This window comes from Cinclus cinclus, chromosome 17 (assembly GCF_963662255.1).
Source record: "Cinclus cinclus chromosome 17, bCinCin1.1, whole genome shotgun sequence".
Taxonomy (NCBI): Eukaryota; Metazoa; Chordata; class Aves; order Passeriformes; family Cinclidae; genus Cinclus; species Cinclus cinclus.
Window position 1 is genome coordinate 10531218 of NC_085062.1, and position 23376 is coordinate 10554593.

General features: G+C 46.4%; 2 protein-coding genes across 3 annotated transcripts in view; both read right to left on the reverse strand.

Annotated features, from left to right (window-relative positions):
- Positions 1-19169, reverse strand: part of GCN1 (GCN1 activator of EIF2AK4) — a 38404-nt gene extending 19235 nt beyond the window's left edge. Inside the window, exons 1-30 of the mRNA XM_062504018.1 lie at positions 19146-19169; positions 17453-17555; positions 16353-16416; positions 15654-15785; positions 15000-15108; positions 14248-14346; positions 14033-14167; positions 13490-13558; positions 13300-13408; positions 12821-12895; positions 12431-12559; positions 12157-12207; positions 11656-11754; positions 11213-11386; positions 10207-10359; positions 9365-9457; positions 8674-8749; positions 8346-8505; positions 7516-7705; positions 7295-7419; positions 6800-6978; positions 6543-6636; positions 5963-6076; positions 5570-5768; positions 4963-5118; positions 2320-2501; positions 1976-2056; positions 1364-1507; positions 549-676; positions 183-372 (exon numbers count right to left, since the gene is read on the reverse strand). Coding sequence (XP_062360002.1) covers positions 183-372; positions 549-676; positions 1364-1507; positions 1976-2056; positions 2320-2501; positions 4963-5118; positions 5570-5768; positions 5963-6076; positions 6543-6636; positions 6800-6978; positions 7295-7419; positions 7516-7705; positions 8346-8505; positions 8674-8749; positions 9365-9457; positions 10207-10359; positions 11213-11386; positions 11656-11754; positions 12157-12207; positions 12431-12559; positions 12821-12895; positions 13300-13408; positions 13490-13558; positions 14033-14167; positions 14248-14346; positions 15000-15108; positions 15654-15785; positions 16353-16416; positions 17453-17555; positions 19146-19163 — 3630 coding nt within the window. The 5' untranslated portion in view covers positions 19164-19169. The remainder of the gene's footprint in view (positions 1-182; positions 373-548; positions 677-1363; positions 1508-1975; positions 2057-2319; positions 2502-4962; positions 5119-5569; positions 5769-5962; positions 6077-6542; positions 6637-6799; positions 6979-7294; positions 7420-7515; positions 7706-8345; positions 8506-8673; positions 8750-9364; positions 9458-10206; positions 10360-11212; positions 11387-11655; positions 11755-12156; positions 12208-12430; positions 12560-12820; positions 12896-13299; positions 13409-13489; positions 13559-14032; positions 14168-14247; positions 14347-14999; positions 15109-15653; positions 15786-16352; positions 16417-17452; positions 17556-19145) is intronic.
- Positions 19170-19531: 362 nt separating this feature from the next.
- RPLP0 (ribosomal protein lateral stalk subunit P0) lies at positions 19532-22940 on the reverse strand. Of its 2 annotated transcripts, none has more exons than XM_062504209.1 (8): positions 22917-22940; positions 22622-22725; positions 22068-22243; positions 21883-21970; positions 21478-21624; positions 20847-21032; positions 20104-20244; positions 19532-19767 (listed from the first exon to the last, which is right to left on the reverse strand). In XM_062504209.1, exons 2-8 carry the CDS (start codon positions 22673-22675, stop codon positions 19603-19605), a joined length of 957 nt encoding a protein of 318 aa, XP_062360193.1. In that variant the 5' UTR covers positions 22676-22725; positions 22917-22940; the 3' UTR covers positions 19532-19602. The 2 variants fall into 2 exon arrangements, with proteins under 2 accessions (XP_062360193.1, XP_062360194.1); XM_062504210.1 differs by lacking the exon at positions 22917-22940 and adding an exon at positions 22806-22830.
- Positions 22941-23376: the final 436 nt, after the last annotated feature.

Here is a 23376-nt window from a genome sequence, read left to right on the forward strand (position 1 = left end):
TGTCTAATGGTGCCATTAGTGGCTAATAACATGAAGTTTAAGACACTGATGTCTTTGCTGAGGTCAAACAAGACAACAGTAGATTCAATGCACATCTTCAGGACAGACAAAAAGGAAAAGTGACTAACAGAAAATAAAGCAGCAGCTCATGCCTGTCAACCACTTAGGTCAAGAGTACTTACATAGAGCTTCTCCTGGTAGATCTCTGTGAGCTTGCTCATGACCTCTGCTGCTTGCTTTCGGTACTGAGCTACAGCTCTGGAAAGAGCCTCAGCCCCTGCCTGTCGCACTGCCTCTTCGTGGTAGATGACATCTTTGATCAGCAGGGAACACAGGTCAGGCTGCAGCTCCACACCCATGGACTCCCATAGCCTGCAGCACACACACAGAGGTGATGGGTCACCCTTCAGCACAGAAGCCACTGCCACATGTAAAACTGGAGTGACCTACAGCTGCCCTCCAGCTTTGGGGCAAAGCCCGCGAGTGCAGCTCCATGCTGAGGGCAGAGAAGAGAGCCCCCCAAAACCCAATCAACAAAGAACCCTTACCTCTCTGCCAGCTTCTGAATCTCATCTTCAACGTCAAACTTTACTACCCAGAGGCGACGCAACAGGTTCAGTCCATTCTTCTCATCACTGTCTGGGGTTGGTAGAACCATTTGTAGCTCCATCAGTCCCTGAATTAGTTAACAGCAAAATCAGTGCAAAGATCTGATTTTTAGAAACAGATGCTTTAAAACTTCCGGCAAGTCAAGCTCTCAGTGGTTGGAAGTGTCAAAATTCATGTTTGCTTGTGCCTTACACTGCCCATGGTGATCAAGGACTTCCTACTGCTAGTAGGGGGGACTCAAGAACAGTGAGTTCGACTCCACAGGCAGGTTGCAGAAAGGCTCTGGTGACTACAGTCTGTTCTGCTTCTAAGTACAGACAAGACAGTTCAGGAGAGCTAAACTGGAATTTGTTTCATGGCAAAGAACACCAAGCACCCTTGAAGTTTTTCCTTCTATGTTCTCAGAAGTGACTAAGCCTGAAGCTTTCCAATAACATGGCCTAGCACAGACAGGAATTTTTTCACAGCTTCTCTCTTTAAGCCTAAGATCTATCCAATCGTAAACAGAAGGTGTTGAGTAGTCCTAATTATACATCTTTTAAGGAAACAAAGGTGTGGTTAAACCCAGAGTACTCCTTTTTGCAGATAAATCCAGCACGAAGAGCATGACTTGGAGCATTATTGTTCAGACTGCCTCTGACACACTGCCCAAAGCCTGGCATCACAGCTGAAGCCTCTCTGCATCAGTGTAAGGGAAGATTCACCTCCCCAAAACTTAAGGAATTTGGTGTGACCCTGAATGATTTCCACCTACCCTGAGAGCTGCATCTCGAACGTTCATGCAGGGAGACTGCAGGGCCTGCAGGAGCACGTCGATCTCCTCCTGCTCGGCGTAGGCACAGCCGTGCTCCCCGCTGCTGCTCGCGCACAGCGCCGTCAGCGCCTGCGACGCCAGCACCTGCAACAGCACCAGCAATGTCACACGTTCCACTACACCTTCAACTGCTGACAGAGCAGCCACTGAGTGCTCTCACAGCAGAAGAAATCCCCAAAGAACAGTGACAAAACGGAGACGTGACGAGTTCAGCCCAACACTTTGCTTTTTGTTATTGACCCTTCTGCCACCTCATCCCTTACAACAAACACTCAGAGGAGAGACTGCTGAGCTTATCTGGCAGAGCAAGGCCTTAGAGAAAGGAAAAAATGCCACCTCTGGAAGACTGGAGAATCTATTTGGTGTAATAAAAACACACAGATAAAAAAGATGCAGACATTTTAATCCAAGACTACCATAAAAACAAAAGAAAACTGGGAATGTATCAACCACCAGCATCAGAGACTTAAACCAGTTGGTACATTTCCCTCATTTAGATGCTGATGAAACTTAGGGAGAATCCTGACTGTGGTTATGAAGCTGAGCACTCACCTGTAATCGTGGAGAACCCGTTCCTATCACCCGAGTCAGCAGAACCAGCATGTCCCTACGGGGCAGCAACTCTGGGCCATTCTGAAAGGTTGAGGGGAGAAAAGGGCAGGGGAAAGGAAAAATACTTTTATCTTGTGATTTGTAAGTGCCTTGACTATGTATGATGCTCCTTAAAAAACCCCAGTCAAAACCTAAAGCTGGACAGATACCAAAACCCATGGCAGAAAACAATCCTATACAGTTAACTCTAACTTGGAGAATTCATCTGCTTTGTTCAGTTTACACATCAGCTATTTTATCCCATGGCTCATCTGAAGGAGGTCATCTGACCCCACAGCTCTCACCTCATCCACCAACAAAGACTGGCCATTTCCTGATGATCTCAGTTGAGCATGGACTGTAAGAATCTGCAGAATCTTGACCAGGAACTCCTCCTTGTCTTCACTGTTATGTGGTGTCTCAATCATAACTGTCTTCAGAAGAGGAAAGACTAAGGAAAATGCTGGAGCTGATAATGGGGCAGCACCTGTGAAAAGGAAAAGCCATCCTGTGAACACAGCTGATCCTCACATGACTTGGCTGACAATACTGACTGCTATAAAATGTACACGTGAGTAGCTCAGATATGGCCAAGTTTCAGCCTCACACACAAAGATGCTGAGTCAACCTAAGTATTTGCCACTTAACACCAGAAACAGAGCAGCTCCAATAGTGACTTTTGGCATTTCAGTGTTTGGTTAAGGGTAGGACTTGATGATCTTAAGGGTCTTTTCGAACCAGAAAATGATTCTGTGATTCTACCTGGCTTCAATTAAAGTCATATTAGGATTCCAAATTACAATACTTCAAGAGTACAGAAACATATACTGTAAATGGAATTGATACAATTCAGTGAATTAGACAGTCACTTATAAAGTTCATTTGTCCCAAAGCAAAGCCCTGTTTTTCAGCTGCATTTCCTCTAAATACTTCCTACTAACTGAGCTAACCAGCTGTCATTCCAGCCTTCAGCTGGATCCTTGAGAATAAAGTACTTCTAATTCTGGTGCAAGCTTCAACTCCCCTCCCCTCCTTGAAAAATTAAAGCTTTTGGGTTCCCATTGTTAATAGATTTTGCTCCTTCCTTTCTACAGGGCCTTGGCTATAGTACATAACAAATGTTCCTTCCAGTCCTTCATTAGTCTAGTTATTATTCAAGTATCAGGTGTCTACAGAAAACATTTCCTTTCTATATGCTATCCGTGCTCACAGAGAATGCCCAGGTTTCAGTTTCTAAATGCAGATGAAGAGCACTGCAGATACAATACTGCAGTATTAGTCAGCTTATGTAGGGTAAAAATACTGCAAAAGTGGTTCAAGGGAGAAATACTAAATCCCAAACACATTCTGAGCTCCTATTTACCATGAACAGCTTCAGTAAAACCCTCTCTGTTTCTCATGTGGGATTTTTCTCTCTGTTTGCTCAGTATCTGTTTGCTTTTACACTTTACTTTTCTTTTTTCATTATTGGCTGAATATTTTTAGCCTTAAACCACTGTCACTCTATACACAGCAGGAGGAAGAAAGCTTTACTGGAGAAGAAAAATGTTCTGTTTACACAGTAGCTGGTATTGACCAACACAAGAAAGATTATAGGATGTATCTTGGCATTTCAGCAATGAATGATAAATTCTATCATCCACATTACAAGGACATGGTGTCTCTTAGGTCTCACAGTAACCTAAGAAATTAGTCTCTAGTAAACCATATCACACAAGTACATTCCAAAGAACTTCAAAAATGATGAAAAATCCTTTGGGAATAGAGTATGACTTGTTCAACAAAGTTCTGTGGAAACTACTGCCCTTCTCTTGCAAAAGTGGAAAAAAATAATCAGATATCAATTTAATTAAACAATATAGGAAATCCTGAAGGACTGAAAATATTTCCACTATTTTCTGGAATTAAGCTAGAAAAAGGATTCAAATATTAATGAACACGGACTTACTCTAGCAAAAAGTTGCACAGTGGAGACACCAATTTATCACTGAGATGTCCAGCACTGAAGTGGTGATCAACATGGCCAGTGGCCACTCCTCAGCTGTGACAGTGACATGTGCCACAGTCACACCACTGAACAAGAGAACTGAACTATGTGGCTAAGGGACCAAACAGAATCCCACATTTCCCTTAAAAATATACACCATCTACCACAGCAGCTTTTGACTGGGTTGTTTGATGAACAGCTCCAAAGCCTGAGTGAAGTGAACCACCTCTGTCCCTGGAGTACACCCTGAGACAGCCAAGGACACATAACCCTCCAAGCCTACCAACCCTCCTCTTCTTACTGTTATCTTCAGTGGAGTGGCACAAGTACTTGTGCACTCCACTGTGAAGAAGATTCCGGAAGCAACCTAAAAAAACTAACTCCAGGAAATAATTTTTTTTTAAAAATCAAGAAAAGAGATTTACTTTAACTCAAATTATTACCCTGCACTGTGAAAATATTGCTTGCCTTCATGTTACAGAGTGGAAAGAACTGCTCTTTCTACCATCATGCCATTATAAAATATTCATGAACTGCAGCACCACACAGCAAACAAGTAGAGGCCATGGACATTTCACTGCTATGATCACAGATAGCAAGTAATTATTTTGTCTCTCCACTTAGTCTCACTGAATGCCTTATGCTAAGTGGTGTTGAAAGGCAGGAGCTGTCCTTGACAAAGATGAGCCTTAATTTCACTGCTATTATTTCTGTATGAACCATTTTAAGAAAAAATACTGTTATTTCATTTCTTCACTTAACTACAGTTGCAACATCACTTCTACTACTACCAGCAGAAAAAAAACCTGAAGGTATTCCATAGCTGTGAACAGCTATCCAATTAAAAAAGTGACATTTGGTTTGCAAAATATAATACAAACTCTGAAAACTAAACCAGTTCACAGCTATGGGAGGTGGGAGCAGTGTCAGCAGGATGTACCATATCTACCATACTTCATACCTGGCTCTCCCTTGCTGCTTCGGCTGGGAATGGTGTGGGCATGCAGCAAACTGACCACTCTGTTCAGAGCAATAGGCAGCTCTTCCTGACACCAGGATTCATCTAATTCACACTCGGGTTTCATCAGACGCAAGGTCACATGGCTTACCAGAGTACCTGCAATGGAAGAATAAAGAATCCATGAGAGGGCTAAACCAAAAGATTTCTCGAGAGAAAAAGCCCCAGGAACACACACCCAAGAATTGTAACAAAGCTCTGGGCAAGGGCCCAGACAGACTCCAAAGAGGCTCAGAGCAGGAATCCCAGCCCAGGGCTGTCAGGGGACACATTTCTTCACACCCTCCAAACTCTGCACAGGGAAGAGGGTCCCACAGTGACCAGCTGCTCCTCAGAGCTGGCCACTGACCAGACAAGTCCTTGTCTTTGGTCCCAGTCCTACCCAGCAGTAGGATCTCTGGGAAATCACAGTCATCTCCCTAAGCACTGTTACAGGTGTTTTTCCCTCTTGGCTTTCTGTGATACATGGTCATGATCCATGGTCTCTAAGAGCAAGAATTTTCACCACCATCAAAATGACACAGCCTGCCCTTAAACTGCAAATACTCACCAAAGGTTTTCAGCCGAGCAGGCATGACACAGGAAGCTAAGGAAAGAAAAGGCTTCTTAATCCTTGGAGCAGCCAAAGGAGATCGAAAAAGTGGCAAGAAAGAACTGATAAGACCAGGGATGTACTGAGTGAGACCGGGAGGCTTTTTCTTTATAACAATGTCCAGGAGTCCTAGAGCTGTTTCCAGCTCATTATCAAGCTGTAAGAGAAACAATTCAAGAGATTACCATAAAAAAAAAGCTGCATGGGGGGGGGGGGGGGGGGGGGGGGGAAATTGGGCTGTTAAATCTCATTTCTAATAATGGAAACAAATAGGTGATTGCTACATAATTTTCTCTCTGTCAAAGTGATTTGGATCATGGTGGTTTCACACCTGAAACAACCAAAACTCACCTCCTTCAGCCGTTTCCTTATCTGAGCCTCCCTTTCCAGCTGTGCATGCATCAGCTCCTTCTGCTTGCTTGTCAGCTGCACCTCATCCTTTATTCCCTTCTTCTTCTTTATCTCCTGCAATAGAGAACCATGGTTATCTGGGAGCTACAACACCAGCCCTTCAATTAGTCAGAGAAGCAAGTTGTAAACGGGTTTTTTTGCAATTTATTTTTAAAACAGTATCAAAATATCCTTCCAAGTATATCCCTCTTGAGTAAAGACACAAAATGGAAATCAGCAGGTTAACATCACTTAGGTGTCCCTTCAGCAGCATAAGTTTCTTCACATTACTCACAAATTATCTGTAATCATTAAAAAGTGCTGTCCAGTTATTTACAGAGCATGGTATGTCACCCTCCCCAGAGTTAAGAGAAGTCAACCTTTGTTTAAAAAATGGGATACATACAGATAGAAGTATTCCAAGTAGTTCAGAGAATCTTTCCCACCAGCACACACACGTATGCCAGAAGGCCCATGGAACAAAAAACGACTTGCAGTGAAGATTTTGACCAGCCTAGCATTCCCTTTTCCATCAACTCACCTCCTTCAGCTCCAGCTCAATGATTTGTTCCTTGAAGGAATAAGCTTTGTTCTCCCTCTTCATGTTAGCCTTTTTCATACTATCCTGTTGAGCACTGAGAAGGAAAAATAGAGAAAGAATCAGCACTGCTCTCAACTAAGGACCAACCATAAAAATTCAGGAACCTCTGTGCAGAAAGAGCATCACCCAGTCCTCCACTGGCAAGAATATCAGTGGTGATCAGTCCCCAGATGCACACAGAAATTATGAAGACTTACCTCTGTATTATAGATTTGTCATACAGTTCTCCCTCGGGTGTCTTCATGATGGCAAATTCCTCTCGAGTAACCTGGCACAGAGCTGGATTCTCCATTGATGCTGAGATAGTGCTGATGAGCTGTGGGAGCACTCTGCTAGGTGAAAGCAGGGAGAGAGACCCCACTGCATTCATAGATGACTGTCAGGAACATGAAGGAAAAAAACATAATGTCTTGCTTAAAACTGTCTCCAAAAAGTATGCCCTGCTGAGGCAGCCCCCATTACATTCCAATCCCCAATTAATTGTTCAGTAGTACTTGAATCTTACCTAAAATTCTACTCACTTGCCGTTTCATTCTTTCCCTCTTAAATCCAAGCTCCTTTTCCCCAGAGACACCCTCTTTTAACCTCCCTCATCCCCACTTTTTAGACAGCTCTCCTTCCTTATAGACCAGCTAGTACTGAACTCCTCCAAGATATCTCCCAAAACTAACACAAGGAAAGCAGCTTATCACCTGGTTCTCTGGAGTGTAGGTGGTGACCCTGGGTAAGATGTCATTCAGGTGTTTGGTAATGAAGTCTTTAGGATCTATCTTCATCTTGATGAGGAGGGCTGGCCAAAGTCCTGGCTGCACTGCCACTAGCAAGAATAAACAGGAAGCAGGTTGCTGGTGCAACAAAACAAAAAGATACAATACTGGTATATCAGCCATGAGAGTCTCATCCCTGCACTTACCTACAGATGGATGATGGCTCACCAGCAGCATCTCCAGGGCCAGCTTCTCTGGCTCAAAGGAGTCCACATCAAGCCCTGCCACACTGGAGATGACACAGAGGGCCTCATGCAGCACACGAGGGGGAATGTACGTCCTTCCCAGCTCCGACAGCTCTCCTGCCTCTGTCACCAGCACCTCATGAGGCAGAATCTGAATGGACAACACCAAACCCTCCTGAGACCTGAGCACACTTCCCCACAGTAACACCAGGCTGAATGCCATCTCCCTGTCAGTACCAAAAAACCTGAAGTTTTCAAAGGAAAGAAGGGGATACAGGATAACAGCAAAACCAAAGCACAGGGATGACAATGACAAGAAGATTAAGAATGAAGGACTATGCTGGATTTGGCAAGCTAGGGTAAAATAAAACTAAAATGATCACTTCTGGCAAAGACTCTAAAAAAGGCTGAGCCAGCTGGCTGGGAACAGTATGCCCAACTTCTGCAGTGCATAAGCCAGGGCCAAAGTACCAAGATAGAAAAAAAGGAATGAAGCAGTTGCTCTTTCAGCAGAGATTAAATGTGCATTAAATTAATAAAAATACATGGAAAACTACAGCTTCCTCCCGAACACACTTTGAATATGCCTTTTCTATGTATGTAGGGAAGACCAGGCATACCCCAGACACTGATACTGTAATATGCAGTAATCCAGTAACAAGTGGCATTCCAGGAGATCATCTGGAGCTGAATCCTGTTCACATCAGGCTGTATGTCAATGCTAACAGGAAACCTAGGGCAGGGAGGTGACTGACACCACTCAGACATCTAGACACTCGCTGGCTACCCACCTTATGAGAACTGAGTACCACTTTGAGCTCCTCCAAGAGCCCATAGGCCAGCTTGTACCCTCCCAGAGAGGACAAGAGCTTCTTCACAGTTTGGTGGGCCTGTCTGCGGACGTGCCAGGTGCGGCTCAGCAGCACAGCCACCAGCGCACGGTGGTACTGCCTGCAAACACAGACACGGGGTTAGCCAGGGAGGTAGCTCTGCAGCCAAGGGGACACAAAGGCACCAGGAGTTCAACATTCCCTGCAAAGCCCCAGGCCCACCCCCTGGTGCCACAGCAGCACTCTGGGCTCAGATAGGGAGCGGGGACAGCAAAGGCACCGTACGTACTGAACTTTGCTTTCTGGAAGCCGCTGTGCGTGATCCAAGAGCAGGCGCTCTGTCAGCTGCAGCACTGTACACGTGGCTGGGGGAAAAGATAAAGATTTAAAACACCATGAGACTTTGTAAGGAAAAAGATTTTTTTTTTTACCTGAAAACAAATGAACAGCAAGCAGGACACATTAAAATAGCTCCCCAAGCTGAGCCTCCACATAATCTTCTCATTGAAGCTAGAGACAAATCCAACTCAGATCTGCCAAGACTGGGAACTGAACCATGATTTCATTGAAATGTTGTTAGCTGGATTCCAGAACAATTTTCCTGACCACTGTGTGTGACCTATTTTGGTCTAAGTTGACAGAGCAAAGCAATTTATAAACACCACGCTCAGTGCTTCAGTTCTGTTAATTCCTGAGCCCTGCCAAAATGGCTTCAGTGGCAATGAAATGGGTACTGAGTGTCAGCTGTCACAAGGCACTTCCATTGCTTTATCATTTAGAATGATAAATGAGTGATAACTCAGGTTGATCAAGAAATAAATTAATAGACTACAGCTAGTGTAGATGTACTTCTGAAGAGTACACAGCTCGTTTTAATCTGAAACTGTATCCTCCAAGGATCATAAAACAGGGCCAACATTAGTTCTTGTTGAGTACTAAGAGTTAAACAGCAACTGGATATACAGGAACCACCAATTTACCTTCCTCTGATGCAGACTGCAGAAACTTCTCAGATGTGAAAATTTGTTTTTTCTCATCCAAAATCAGCTGCCAGAAACCACTCAGCTTAGACTCTGACAGGAAAAGAAGAGATGTTTCAAAATACGTCAGAACTCATCAGGGCACATAAAATACAGTAGAATTCTCTCTCCTGAAATCCCTCAAGTTACTTCTAGCCTTACTTGTCTTCAATTCTAAAGCTTCTTATTTCTCTCTTTCAGAGTTATTAACATGCCCAAAAAAAAAAAAACCACCAGCTGACAAAAGTAAGTTCTTCCTCTGACTTATATGTGTGAAATGTAAAGTCTGATTCACCTTAATCTTTCATAGGGCAAATCTTCCCAGAAGCAAAGAAGAGGAGGGAAGTGGTGTGTTGCTTTTGGTAGAACACACCTGATTTTATATCCTGGCAAATGTATGAACTCAAAGAGCTCTTGAACTATCCTCTGATGTGAGACAGAATTCCAGTCCCTATGCTTTTCAAAGGTCTGTAAAAACACCACCCAAATAACAATCAAGTAATATTTCTAATGTATCAGTCAAATCCTACCATGTAAGGTCAGGGTGAAAATCTCCTGTCAGAATAAAAAGGAATATTGTCCTATATGTGAATGGAAGCTGGAATTTGCAAAGCCATGGCAGAGTAAGAATTGAATGATGTAAATGAGAGAGATGAGAATTTCCCTGGTTTATAGAAGACCAATGATTCTCTGTGTAGAAACTATACACAGATTAAGAAGTAGTATCTCCTGCACACTGTCAAGAAGTGTTAACCCTCAGAACTTGTTTATATTGGATTCTGCCAGCTGTTTTGTGACCTTACCAGTTTGTCCCTCAATTACAGACATCCTGCAGATCAACAAAGCTGCAGCAACTCCTTCAGTTACCATGGGAACCTGAGTACTCTGAGATGCTGCTTTTTCTACTGTCTGGATCAGCATGGGCAGCAAGTCCATTCCCTGCAACAATGTGTCACCTGAGGGGACAAAAGAGACACATTACAAAACAGCAGGGTCCTCGCTTTACAACCCAGTATCAATGGCTTTTCCTTGCCAAGGAAAGGAAACAGACACACACTGGGAAGACTGAATTTCCCAGAGTATTTGCCAATCACTATCATTAAACTGCAACTATGAAAAGCTCAGTGGCAACCACTTCAGTCCTTTCCTCACAGACAGAACAGTCCCATCTCAATATATTAAGTTTCTGTTCATGGGATGCAAAACAAAATGCTAATTCAGTTACATTAAAGGAATTACTTCAAATCACAGGAAGTCTGACTTCAAAGATTAATGTTTCCCTGAGAGAGGGAAAGCAAATTCCTGGCATGCCATGACCATCTGTTTCAATTCAAACACTCAGAAGTTAAGGAATCCCAGAGGTCTACAAATGTGAATGAAATGCTGCAGTCAAAGGGGACAGGACCAACAGATGTAAATCCCAAGAGGATTACCAAAAGAGAATAATTTCTAAAGTTCTTCATTTCAAACACAGTCTTTTTTTTTTTTTAAGTTTCCGAGAGTCAAACCCAGAGACCCAGAAGATCCCACTGTGCTGGGTCCTATATAAAACAAAAGTATGGCCCCTGGGCTATAAACCCTATAGTTTAGTTGTAAGACAAAAATAAAGCAATCTAAAATTACTCTGAGATATGTGAAAGACGGCATGAAGGGCAGTGGTTTTAATTACACAGGAGAAATATGAAGGAGGTCAGTAAAAAGACATTGCCTTATACAATATTTCTTAATCTGCACAGCTCTCTACATCATGAAGTACAAATTCCTCCTAAGCCCTACAGCCAAGAGTTATTAACAGCTGCCCAGTTTTACCTTTGAAGGAGGCTAGCATGCACTGCAGGTAGACATGTCTCACTGCTGAAGTCGAGGTTTTAAGGCTGAAGGCTTTCTTTAGCCATTCTACCAGCTTTTTAGGAACTTCTGTGGTGAACCGAACACACCAAAGAGCCAGGACAGAGACTGCATGAACTAGTGTTCCTTCATGGACTGGGGAGAAACACAGAGCTCACATCAGTACAGCAATTGCAGAAAGCACAGAACATAAAACAGAAAGCGAGTAACAACGTCAGGATGCAGGAAAAGAACACGTGCTCCTAACAGGCACAGCACAGTCTCCATGGGGTTGCTCATCAAAACAGGGAAACAGATTCTGTAAGAACAGGCAAGAAACAAGACTATTCTTGAATAACCATGTGAAAGCCCTGCTCAACATGAACACAACTTAGCAAACCCAGAACAAAGGCAAGAGGACTCACCTTCTTGTTGCAGGAAAGGGATGAAAAGTTCAGCCACAGTTGCACTCAGAGCTTGGCTGGAAGGTCCAGAAACCACATGGTGACTAAGGCTGCCAATCCCTGAAAGGACAGAATTCTCTCAGTAGTTCCCAAACTACCAGCACAACATCTAAAACCAATCAAGAACAACCCTTCACACACTTAATCCTTGCACAGACATCTCTTGCCACTACATCTGGATACACATCCACCATGCACCACACTTCCAGATCACTGTATTCATGTTCACTATAGGTACAAGTCATCTTCTTTGAATAAAATTTTTGGCCTCCCAGCCAACTATTTTCTTTGAATAGGAATTCAGGAACTGGTGTGTGGTATCCAGCACCTTCTATGGCTCCAACTACAGCCAATTTAGAGTGACGGGCAGCAAATCCTAAATGCTGAGGTACAAATCCCTTCCAGTCAGCCTTCTTCTCCATTTCTTTCACTAGAGAAGAAGCTTTCTTCTAGGATCCTCACCTGAAAGGACACTCATCTTCTGAGCAACAACTGTCAGCTTCCCCTCTGAGCCTGCCAACAAGAAACACAAAGGTGACAGGTGATTACAGGCAATAGCTCTGTGTTACATCAAGAATCTCCTCCAAAACACAAAAGCTTGCCCCATTATCCCTGATCCAGGCTGAGCCACCCCTTCTATACAGGCAGTAAAGAGAAAAGAAAATACAATACACAAAACTCCCTGAGACTGTCAAACCTTGATTCATCCCCACTGCTTATCCTACAATCTACTCACCCCCCAAGATGGCAAAAAGGTGCCTGCCCAGCGACTCCACAGCTGAAGGATCGCTGCACTGCCGAGCCAAGTTCTTTAATGCCACAACTGCTTCATCCATCAGCTGCACACTGTTGGATTTCAGATGACCTCGAAAATAGTAACACACAAGCTAAGAGATCCTTCCAACAAACTGCATAAAATCAACAAGTAAGGATTATCTTTACACGTGGCTTAATGCAGCTTTTGGAACCATCATGTGAACTATTGCAGTTCCAATTTACAGCATCATCCTCCTTCCCACCTGAAACAACCTTTTCACCAGCAATTAAGCTGTTGAAGGTACAGCCTGAAAGTTGCAGAAAGCTTTATTCTGAATTCATAATTCCCTCCAGAGGTGAGAGTACTTACTGGCCAGTCCTTTCACAATGTCTAGAGCATATTGGCTAAGATCCAGGTTCACAGATACGAGCAAGCAAGAGATTGCTGACAACAGAAGAGATAAAAACAGTTACCTAACAAAATATGATATGCCACTGGCATTTTAATACATTCTTCCCCACACTTCACATCAAGAGCAGACAGGGTAGTAAGGAGTAGGAATAAAAAAACCCTACCGAAATTGATGCCCAGTGAACAGAATAATTCAGGATTATTCTTAGCATTCAGTTGTGAAATCCTGTCCTCAGTGCAAACAGTAGTTATCACATACCCTGACACTTGGGATCACACCACAAATGTTGCTTCTCCACATCTAACCCTTGGAAGCCACACAATCCTGCCTACACCCAGGGATCAAAACCATAGCCCAGAGTGACGCTGCCCCAACAGCTCCAGAGCACTAAGGACTTAGCCTCTTTGACAGAGAAATGCAGAGATGACAGACTCACTTTCAATTACATTCTCAGGACTCCGCAGCAGGGATTTCTGCAGAGTTGGCAAAACAGAGTCCTTGAATTCAGGGTGGGACATGTAGCGAAGCAGCGGAGAACAGCTGTCCTGCAAAGGGGACAGGGCACTCAGCACAGGGCACTGCTGCCTGTGGGACAACATCACAAGCAGCTCTAAACACTGTCTCACCAGCACATGCTTCTGAGGCTTTGTCTTGCTCATAAGGATGGTCTTCAGGTAGAAATCCAGGAGAGCACTCTGAATGAGCAGAAACACTAGATTACAGCCATATCTCAACCTGTGCACAGCTCCCAGAACACTGTCAGGTGCCAAGCTGGACACCCCTCCTCCTCCTCCTCTGAAAGCTTTCTTTCCACCTTCACGTGAGCCAGTCAAGCAAAGACCAGTGTTTCCTGCTCTACCCTGAGCCCAACACTCAAACCACACCGAGAGCTATGTGCTGCCTTTCATTCCCACAACAGGGACAAGGCAGGAAGCTGTATGTTGGACATCCACAGAAATGCACAGGCAACACCAAACAGTCACATATCTGGCACCTCCCGTCTAAACACACCCCAGCTGTTTCAGTCAGAAGTGCAGAATTACTGAATTGACAGACAGTGAAACCAGGGCAGATGCAAAGTAGCAGCCTCACTAAGATATCTATTCAGTCCCTTCTTCAACAAGTGATGCTTCCTATTCTCCCCCAAAAAAGCTGTACGACAGATTTACCTTGTATGGTTTAATAATATCCATCTCCTTCTGGGCTGTGCAAAACTGCACCACAAGTCCCAGCATCGCAGCGTAACTCTGGTTTGGTTCAAGCCCAAGAATGACAGATAGGTACTGATCCACCAGATCCTGGTTCTTAAGAGAAAGAAAAGCAAGGCATGTTAACACCACAGAACAGAAGAGCTGTAGAATATGGCACATAATGTACACATCACCTCTTTCCACAGCCTGTTCAATTTCTTCACAGCCCCATCCACTGCCTGCTTGTGAGAGCCTCCAAGGACTTCCAAAAGGAGCAAACACTGAACCTCCACCTGCCAAAGGCAACAGCCAAAAAAACCTTGGTGTACCTGCTTCTCAGAGAGCTCATATCAAACAAGACATGTCAAATGTCAATTATTGTCAATGATTAGCTGAATCTGCTTAATCTTTAGACCATCTAAGCTCTTCCAACAAGCTGTCTTTGCTTTCATCCCGCACCTCTGAGCAGAACCATGCCTAACAGTTTTGGAAACACTGAAAACAGATTACATCTCTTCTTAAAATCTGTTCCAACTATATACCAGTGTGCTATGAACACAGTTCCAGGTTTGTGTAAAGGAAGTGAAAGGAAGACAAAAGCTCCTTGACACTGTATGACAGAGTATCATACAGAGATATGTCAAGCAAGGCACAAGGACTTCATGCCACACTGCAAATGCCCCTCAGAGGCACCAGCAGCCATCTCTGTATGCAGAGCAAGTGCACAGGGGCAAGACTGCCCCACTCATGCTTTATGCACCTCCTGCTTTCTGCAGGGGAACAGGAGAGATCACAATACACCAAATCTCCCTCTAAACCTGGATTCTGACTTGGTGTTTTCAGTTACATTCAGAATTGTTTGCAACACTACAGCAACTTAAACACATTAGAACTATTTAAGTCCATATCTGTGATGGGATATTTCTGCAAACCTTAAAGAACCTACCAGTTTTTTCCATGTTTCTCCCTGTCTCTTGTCAGGTGTTGGAAAGACTGTGCGTACAAGCAGGCATGTCCAGGAGAGTGCCAGCAGAGCTGCAGATCCACTGCTCTTACTGTTGTACAAACAGGAGAGGGAGGTAAATCTACACTTCCCAGGCCATAACTTATACCTACTAGACCATTACAGACCCATTTTGCCCAAGTTAGAACAGCACCAGACTGACAGGTAATTTTATCACATAAAAATGCAGCTAAAGCCTTAGTTTTTAAAGGAAATAATCAGCCCTCAGAACTTGTTTGTTTCAGCTCTGGTTTGACGCTCAAAGCTTCCAAATGGCACAAGAGGCAGCTGAACATTTGACAGGTGATGAAATTCCCTTTCCTAGTAATTTTGGAGACTGTTTCCTGATAGAGTTTGCTCCTCATCTCCCCAGACCTGAAGTTTAAGACAAGCTAAACATATCTCAACCCAAATCCACCAGCAGTTATACCAGGATATTCCCTCTGCTTTCTCAGATGGCATGGAAGAGGTAAAAGAGCAACATCTGAACAGCATTAAAAGCTTTATCTCTAAAGGCTTTTAACACCTCTGCAAGCAGCATTCTGACCAGCAGGAACTACCAGCAACTCAGAACTGCTTCCACACAAAGCAACTCACCTGGGCACCCCAGCTTTGCCGCCGACCCCTGAAGACTGAAGTGAGTGCAGCAGGTTTTTTGCCGTGGCCTCAGGCTGGGACTCTGCGAGCTGCTGAAGGGCCAGCTGCAGGGCTCTGCGGGACGCCGCATCCCTGTGACACACGTGGATCACAGACATCCTAAACCTGCCACACTGCACCGTTACCACTCCTGCACCACACTAAGGGCTCTGCTTTCTCATTTCAGCAGTCAAGCTAGTAACTATTTTATCCTTGCTCTTCTGCAAAGTGGAGAAGTTTCTGGCAGAAACCTCCATTCCCTTCCTCAAGTGACAGCACTTATGTGGAGGCACTCCAGAAGACTGTAGAAGAAAATGAGTTCTGAACAGCTCTTCTACAACATACCACGATTTAATCCCACCTAAAATTGTCTAAAAGACAGCTCGGTCTTGCTTCACAAGAAGACGGGTGTTCATTCTTGCAAACTGAACCACGGAATGGAAGTCAAAATTTCTAAATTAAAGGTGAAATGCAAGGCAAATATTATAAAACTTTTTAATGTCAATCCTGCCCTGAGAATGTAATTACAAGATGACATTCTTCAGTGTCATATACATCTCTGTGACACTGCATGCTAACATTTCCAAGTGCTCCAGACCAATTTAACTACTAAATACTGACAGATTACGTAATACAGCCTTTCCACATCAACTTACTCACCGGTATCGATGCAGAGTAAGGCAGAAGAGCTTGCAAAGGCCTTTCACTGCACCTTCTGGGAGATCTGTAACAATGTATTTCAAAATACTTCATCAGAAGCTGAGCTCTTAATCTTTAACACAAACACGATTTACTTCATGACTGAAATCAATAAACTGTTCACATCTATGAAACTGCTTGCAAGAATCACAGTAAGACTTTGCTCTTTATATACATTTTATGCATATTTTTAAAAATAATGGTAAAACTGGAACATGTGAAACATTGTCATCTTCAGAAAATGAGAGAAATAAGTTAAAAAAAATTGCTTCAGCTGTTTTATTAGGACCATCTGTAGTCTTCCACACTCCCCATCTCTATACATGTGTGTATTCAAATATTCCATGAGTACTAAAAGAACAAGCCAAGAGTAATGAAAGAAACTCAACTGATTCACTAATGAGGAATTAACATACACAATGCTACAACTACTGACTAGAAAGGCTGACCTTGAACAGAGACCAGACAGAGCAAAAGGAATAAAATAGGTATTTATTGAAAGGATTCACCTTGGGCAGTGCAAGAGCTCAGCCAGGGCTACACCCAAATCAAGTCCAAGATGGAACCTGGTCACGAGCCTTTGCACTTTCATAAGTTTTGGTCCATCCACATGTTGGGGTCAACTGTCCAACCACAGCCCCAGGCTATAAAGTATCAGCCCCCTGGCTTGTCCCCTTCCCTTAGCCAATGTTTATGATTTTTGGGTACCAGTTGTCCTTGATTCTCTAGATAGGAAGGAACTGTTTTGTCTAACTACCCTGTGAAGAGAACTTATTAACACTTAATATGAAGTTTCAGAGTTACCCACTAAGCAGCAGGAATTCTGGAAAAATATAAAAGTTAAAACCCAAGCCATCACAACTCCTGACTGGAAAAAGCAGATGTGCCAAAAGCTGGGGTTCTGTGCTACCCACAAACCTCATGCTTGGAATTAACCCGGTGATAGAGCACTGGCTCCAAATGCTGCCAGCCCCTTCCCTCAAACAAATAACCCTCACACAGCCTTTTGAAACAGAACCTCCTCCACCCAGGTAAACAGAACACTGCTCCCAAGGTTTTACCTTTCCCAGAAATGCATTTTCCCAGCTCACTGAGGATCTCTCTCCGCTCCTTCACACTGGCTGTAGTCACTTTCACTGCAAATCGCTTCAGTGTGTCACAAGTCTAAAGCCACAAAGCAGAAAAAACATCAGCTTGCCTTTGATATCAATCCACAGAACACAAACCAGGGCAAGCAGAACACGCCACTTGCTGCCACATGACCTCTTAGTGCCCAAATGTGAGCATCCACCATCTCATCCACCATGGAAGGGTCACTGTGCTTCACATACTGTGAAACTCCTTCCCCAGGGCTCAGGGAGGACTGCTCTCCAATTATCTCTGTGCTTTCATGCTCTGTAAGAGACACCCCTCTAAAAGTAACATACAGAAAGAGCTAGGATGCATAATCTGGAGTACAGGACCTTTCAAAGTAAAAGAACAGTAACTTCCAGAACTCAAAAGAGCTTCTCCCTATATGTTACCTCCTGAAGTCCAGGTAGTCCTGAAGGGGCACTCGAAATGCAGACAACCCGGGGAGACCTACACACCCAGGTTTTCTGCATTTACATAAACCAAAGCACAGCTCTGTAGGAAAGGCTTTTGAAATTCAGCTTTTAAACTGAGAAACTTTATATCATCTTTCCAAAAGGCAGCAAATGAGCATGTCTTAAAAAAAAATCTTCGAAAACTGTTCCTTCCCTTTTCAATCTTTTTCAAAGAGTTCCTCAAAGCTGCTTTCAGTGAAGCTTTTTTGCTGACACGTTGGAATGCTGAACCTGCGCAGTGGCTTCCTGGCCTTTAAAGTTCATCCACACTTCCCTGAGACTGTGACCATTTCACACCCACAGGTCCCCTTAAAAACTGGCTGGAAGTAGTGCTGCACTTCTGAACATTAAGGCTGGATTGAGCTGCAAAGGATGACCAACAACCTCACTGACACCAGTACCAAAAGAACCAGCTGCTTCAGCTGCTGCAGGACCTGCCCTCCTCTCAAAGATTTCAATTACATGAGTTCATCATATGCAAACTCAAACCAAGCTGCACTTACTCATGCTGCTTAATGACGAGCAGGCAGATGTACAGACATGAAAAACATGTTAAAATTATCCCAAGTCCAGAAATGAAAAATATGAATTATGTATAACACTACAGGACCCCACCAGCATCTCAGTGACTTACACAAACTGCAAATCCTCGACCACCCACCAAGTCTCCACGGAAAAGCCACTGGGACAGGCTTCACCACTTTGCTTTTTATTTTTATTTTTTATGATGCTTATGTACACATTACACATACCAGCAACGCAGTTTCAAACAAATACAGAGGACAAAGGCAGTATTTATACAAGTAAGGACCCGATGCTGGGAACACCCCAAGCCGCTCAGGATGTCAGGCGGTCACACCGAGGCCGGGCGGTGCGAACGGGGCACAGCGGCGCCGCAGCCGGGCGGGCCGGGCCTCGATCGGGCCGGGCCCCGCCGCCCCCCGCTCCGCCCGGCGGCTCCTTCCCACGGGCCGGGCACGGCGCGGTGCGGGCGGCTCGGCAGGGCCCGCCCCGGCTGCCACGTCCCGCGGCGGCTTCGGGCACCGGGCCGGGCCCCGCAGCTGGGCCGAGAGCGGCGGGACGGGGGGGGGCGAGGCGCGGCCCCGGGCACAGGCCCCGCCGCTCTTCCCCGCCCGGCCGGACCCTGCGCGGCCCGTCCCGCACTCACCTGCGTGTCGGCCGCCATCGCTCCGCCGCGACCCCGGAACCGGTAGCGGCTTCCGGGGCGGGCCCGGAGCCACGGCGATGGGCGCTGCCCGCCTGCCCCAGAACCCCGGCCCCGCCGCGCGGGGAAGCGGAACGGAACGGGACGGGCGGGGGCTGCACCGCCCCGACCTGCCGCGGGCAAGGCCTGTGCTCGGCCCGGCTGGGGACAGCTGCGCTGCGGCCCCCAGAACAAGCGCTCCTCCGCAGCTCCCGGGGCCGGGAAACATCCGCTCCCCTGCCGTGTCCCGGCCCGAGAACAACCGCTGCCCTGGAGAGCAGGGCCCCTCGGGTTACACCTTTCCCAAACCCCAGCTGACACGGAGACGACACCATCGATGCAGGCACACATGAAGCTGTAAAATAGCTTTTTATTTCTCCTATCGGGCCAACTCTGACAGAGGCAGAGAGGGTGGCTGCTCTTAGTCAAAGAGACCAAATCCCATATCCTCGTCAGACTCCTCCGACTCCTCCTTCGCTGCCTCCTTCGCTGGAGCAGCAGCAGCGGCAGCAGCAGGTGCAGCTGCTTCAGCTACCACAGGCATGGCTGCCACAAAAGCTGAGGGGTCGGCCAGGAAGGCCTTCACCTGCAAAAGTGGGGGAGAAAAAAATGTAAGCTCAGAGAACAAAACATTTCACAGGACTGAACCTCTCCAATGATAAAGGCATCACTTGCAGTTTTCCAGAATCTGAAACAGGTCTACTTATCACTAGCAGATATGAAGGACCAAAGACATTCCAGCTATGCTGAGTGTACAGCCCCAAAGAAGGAACACTAGGTAAATCAGCTTTCTCCCGCCAGTTGTACACAACATATGGAACACGGACACATCGGCGTGTCCCAGTCCTCTCAAACCAGGCGACATGCTGCCTATGTGCTTGGCTGCATTTGTAACATGCCTCTCTGCAGAGCTAGCCATTACCTTTTCAGCCAGTGGAAAGGTGTAGTCAGTCTCCACCGCCACGGCCAGGACACGCTTGTACCCATTGATGATGGAGTGGGGTACGGACGCAATGGTTGGGTACCCAATTTGCAGACAGATGCTGGCAACGTTTCGAACACCCTGTGAAGAGACAGACTCGTGTTTCTGTGGTCTGAGAAATAAACTGGACTAGAAATCACAGCAGAGGATGGCCAGATCACGACTTTTACATTGCCAACACAAGGGAAAGCATGCAATGCACACAGGTAACAGCTCCAGTGAAATCAAGACATCAAGATTTAAATGTCACTGATCTCTGCTCTCTGGTGACAGGACCTGAGAGAAAGGCATGAAACTGTGTCAGGGGAGTTTTAACTGGGATAGTAAGAAAAGGTTTTTCCCCCAGAGAGTGGTCAGGCACTGAAAAGGCTCCCCATGGAATGGTCACAACCCCAAGGCAGCCAGAGCCCAAAAAGCATTTGGACAATGCTCTCGAGCACAGGACACGTTTGCTGGGGTGTCCTGTGAAGGGCCAGGAGGTGGACTCGATGATCCTTGTGGGGCCCTTCCAACTCAGCATATTCCATGATTTTAACTAGCCTTCAATGACTTCTGAAAAGAGCTTCAGGTGAAGATTCCTACAGGAGGGTACTCCTTGACACAGTTCCTGTAGGGAACCAGGGAGAGCTCCTGACTCCCAGAGCAGCGAGGCAGAACAAGAGAGACAGGGCTGTAGCACTCACCTCCAGAAAGCGCTTGTGCAAGGTCTCCTCGGTGATGTCCAGCACTTCAGGGTTGTAAATGCTGCCATTGTCAAAGACCTGCTGGATCACCAACCCGAAGGAGAACGGGGAGATGTTCAGCATGTTGAGCAGGGTGGCTTCACTGGCACCCACTTTGTCTCCGGTCTTGATAAGCTGCACATCGCTCTGAGAAGATCAGGGAAAAGGAATAAATACACACTACAAAAGTCCAGCATCTCAAAGCAGCAGAACAACACAGGCAGTGGAAGTGAAGGAGCAAATGAGCACAACCAACATGCTCCACATTCAGCTCCACCAGCAGAGAAAGCCCCAGACCATATAAACAAGTCCATGTCGGCCAAGAGAAAGGCAGCACCTTTCCTGCATTACCTACAGGTAGCTCACCTCTATGTTCCTCTGACAGAGCCCACCCCTGGAAATCTGATTGAGAACTTCAATCCCCCCACACTGCACAATGAAGACAAGCCAGACATCCTCCTCCAGAACCCAGAGTGCAATTATCACACTGCTTCTACAATATATTTGCACTAAGGAGAGCTTTGGCCTTCACAACTCCCTCAATCAAGGCTTTCCAGTCAAGGAACAGTTCAAACAACTGCAGCTCACTGACCAGAATTTCAATGGTCCCTCTGGAAATCTTCGTGGTGATGCCCAAGGCCTGGAAAAAGGAGGTCTTCTCGGGTCCAAGGCCCGTGTTCTGAGCTGGCACAGTCACATCACAAGGAGCAATAGCACCAGCACGGGCAGCAGCTGGCACCTGAGAGGGGGGAGATGAGAAGATGCAAGAATGCTCACCTCAGGTCAGGAGGTGGGATCACCTCCTCCCTGACATACTCCAGGACAGACAGCACCCAGGCACACACAAGTGAGGCAGATGAACTAAAGCACTTTGGCTAAAACTGCAGGAGCCAATTCCCAACCGTTGAGGACTCCTACTTGAGCCCACCATGAAGACTCAGTTTTATTTTGCATCCCATCTCAGCCTAAACATACAGTGAAGGCTGATCTGCCTTACCTTATTAGCCAGCAGCATGTCCCGGATCTCAGTCAGATCCTCCTTAGTGAAGACAAAGCCCACGTTCCCACGGATGTGAGGCAGCAGCCTGAAGGGAAGATGACAGCCTTCAGTTTTACTCCTTAGACGACCTCCCCTCCTCCAAGACAGAGGACCCAGAAGTGTCCTCAGGCAGCATTACCCACTTTTCTAGTGCAGGGTTATTCTCCAGATGACCACGAATAGCTTTGCGCATCATCGTGTTCTTCCCCATCAGCACAACAGCTTTTCCACGCAGGGACATACGGATCTGCTGCATCTGCTTGGATCCCACGTTGTCTGCTCCCACAATGAAACATTTTGGGTAATCATCCAGAAGTTGCTATAGTGAAAGAAGCACTGTAACTATACAAAGAAATTCGGAGCAGTGCACAGAGCAGCATTAAAACCTCAACACGTTAAAACGTAACAGAAGTATGCCAGAAGTTTGAGAATGACGTGAGGCTGGGTGTGGCATAAGCTGCATCTTTCACTAGGCCATCGAGTCACATCCCTGAACAAGTCTGCAAGCGCCACAGCAATTTCCCAGGATGCCGTATCTGGACTATGTCAAGTCTCTTCCTAGTGCCTGGAACTCATTCAGACAACCCACAGCACTCACCTATCTCTCTTAAAAGCCTCCACAGCCCGGCCCGCCCGGCTCCCGCTGCCCCGAGCCCGCCCCAGCAGCGCCCCACCAAGGCTCCGAGTCGACACTCACAATGATTTTCATAAAATAGTTGGACTTCCACGTAGCCCTGTCTTCCCTGGGCATCTCGGCGGTGCTCCAAGGATCGCCCGGTGGGTTTAAAGACGAGCTGGGACCTGCCAGGAAGAAGAGCGGCTCAGGTGGGTCCCCACCCTTCCCTTCTCTCCGCCCCGGGGCCCAGCGCTCCCAAACCCACAGCCCGGCCGCAGCCCATGACCCCATTCCTCGTCCCGGTCCGCTCCCCTTCAGCGCGGCCGCCCAACCCCAGCCTCGCCCGGGTCCCGGAGCCGCCACGCCGCGCCTGTACCTCCGCGAGGGCTCCGGGAAAGAAGGGCCGCACAGCGGCCCCGTCTCTTTTTATACTCCTCTCATAACCAATCGCAGAACGCCGCAGCGCTGCCTTCCCTCAGCCCATTGGCTGCTCTCCGCGTCAATCATCCGCCGCTCTGTGGGAAGCGCGTGACGCCAGCGGAAGGCGGGAACGGAGGGGGAGAGCGCGCGCGGCAGGGCGCGCATCGCCCCCTGGCGGCCGGAGGAGCGCACTGCTCCCCCCCTCCCTCCCTCCCTCCCTCCCTCCCCTTGCCAGCCCCTCAGCCCTGAGGGGAGCCCGCCCGGCTTCCTCTCCCTCACAAGCTCCGGGCGGGAAACAAGCGCGACACAGGCATGACTATCATGGTAAAAATTTTATTGGCGTAACTGCAAGAATTTTAAATGAAGGGAAAAAATAAGCAGAGTTAGAAGTTTACAAGGGAGGAAAGAATCAAATA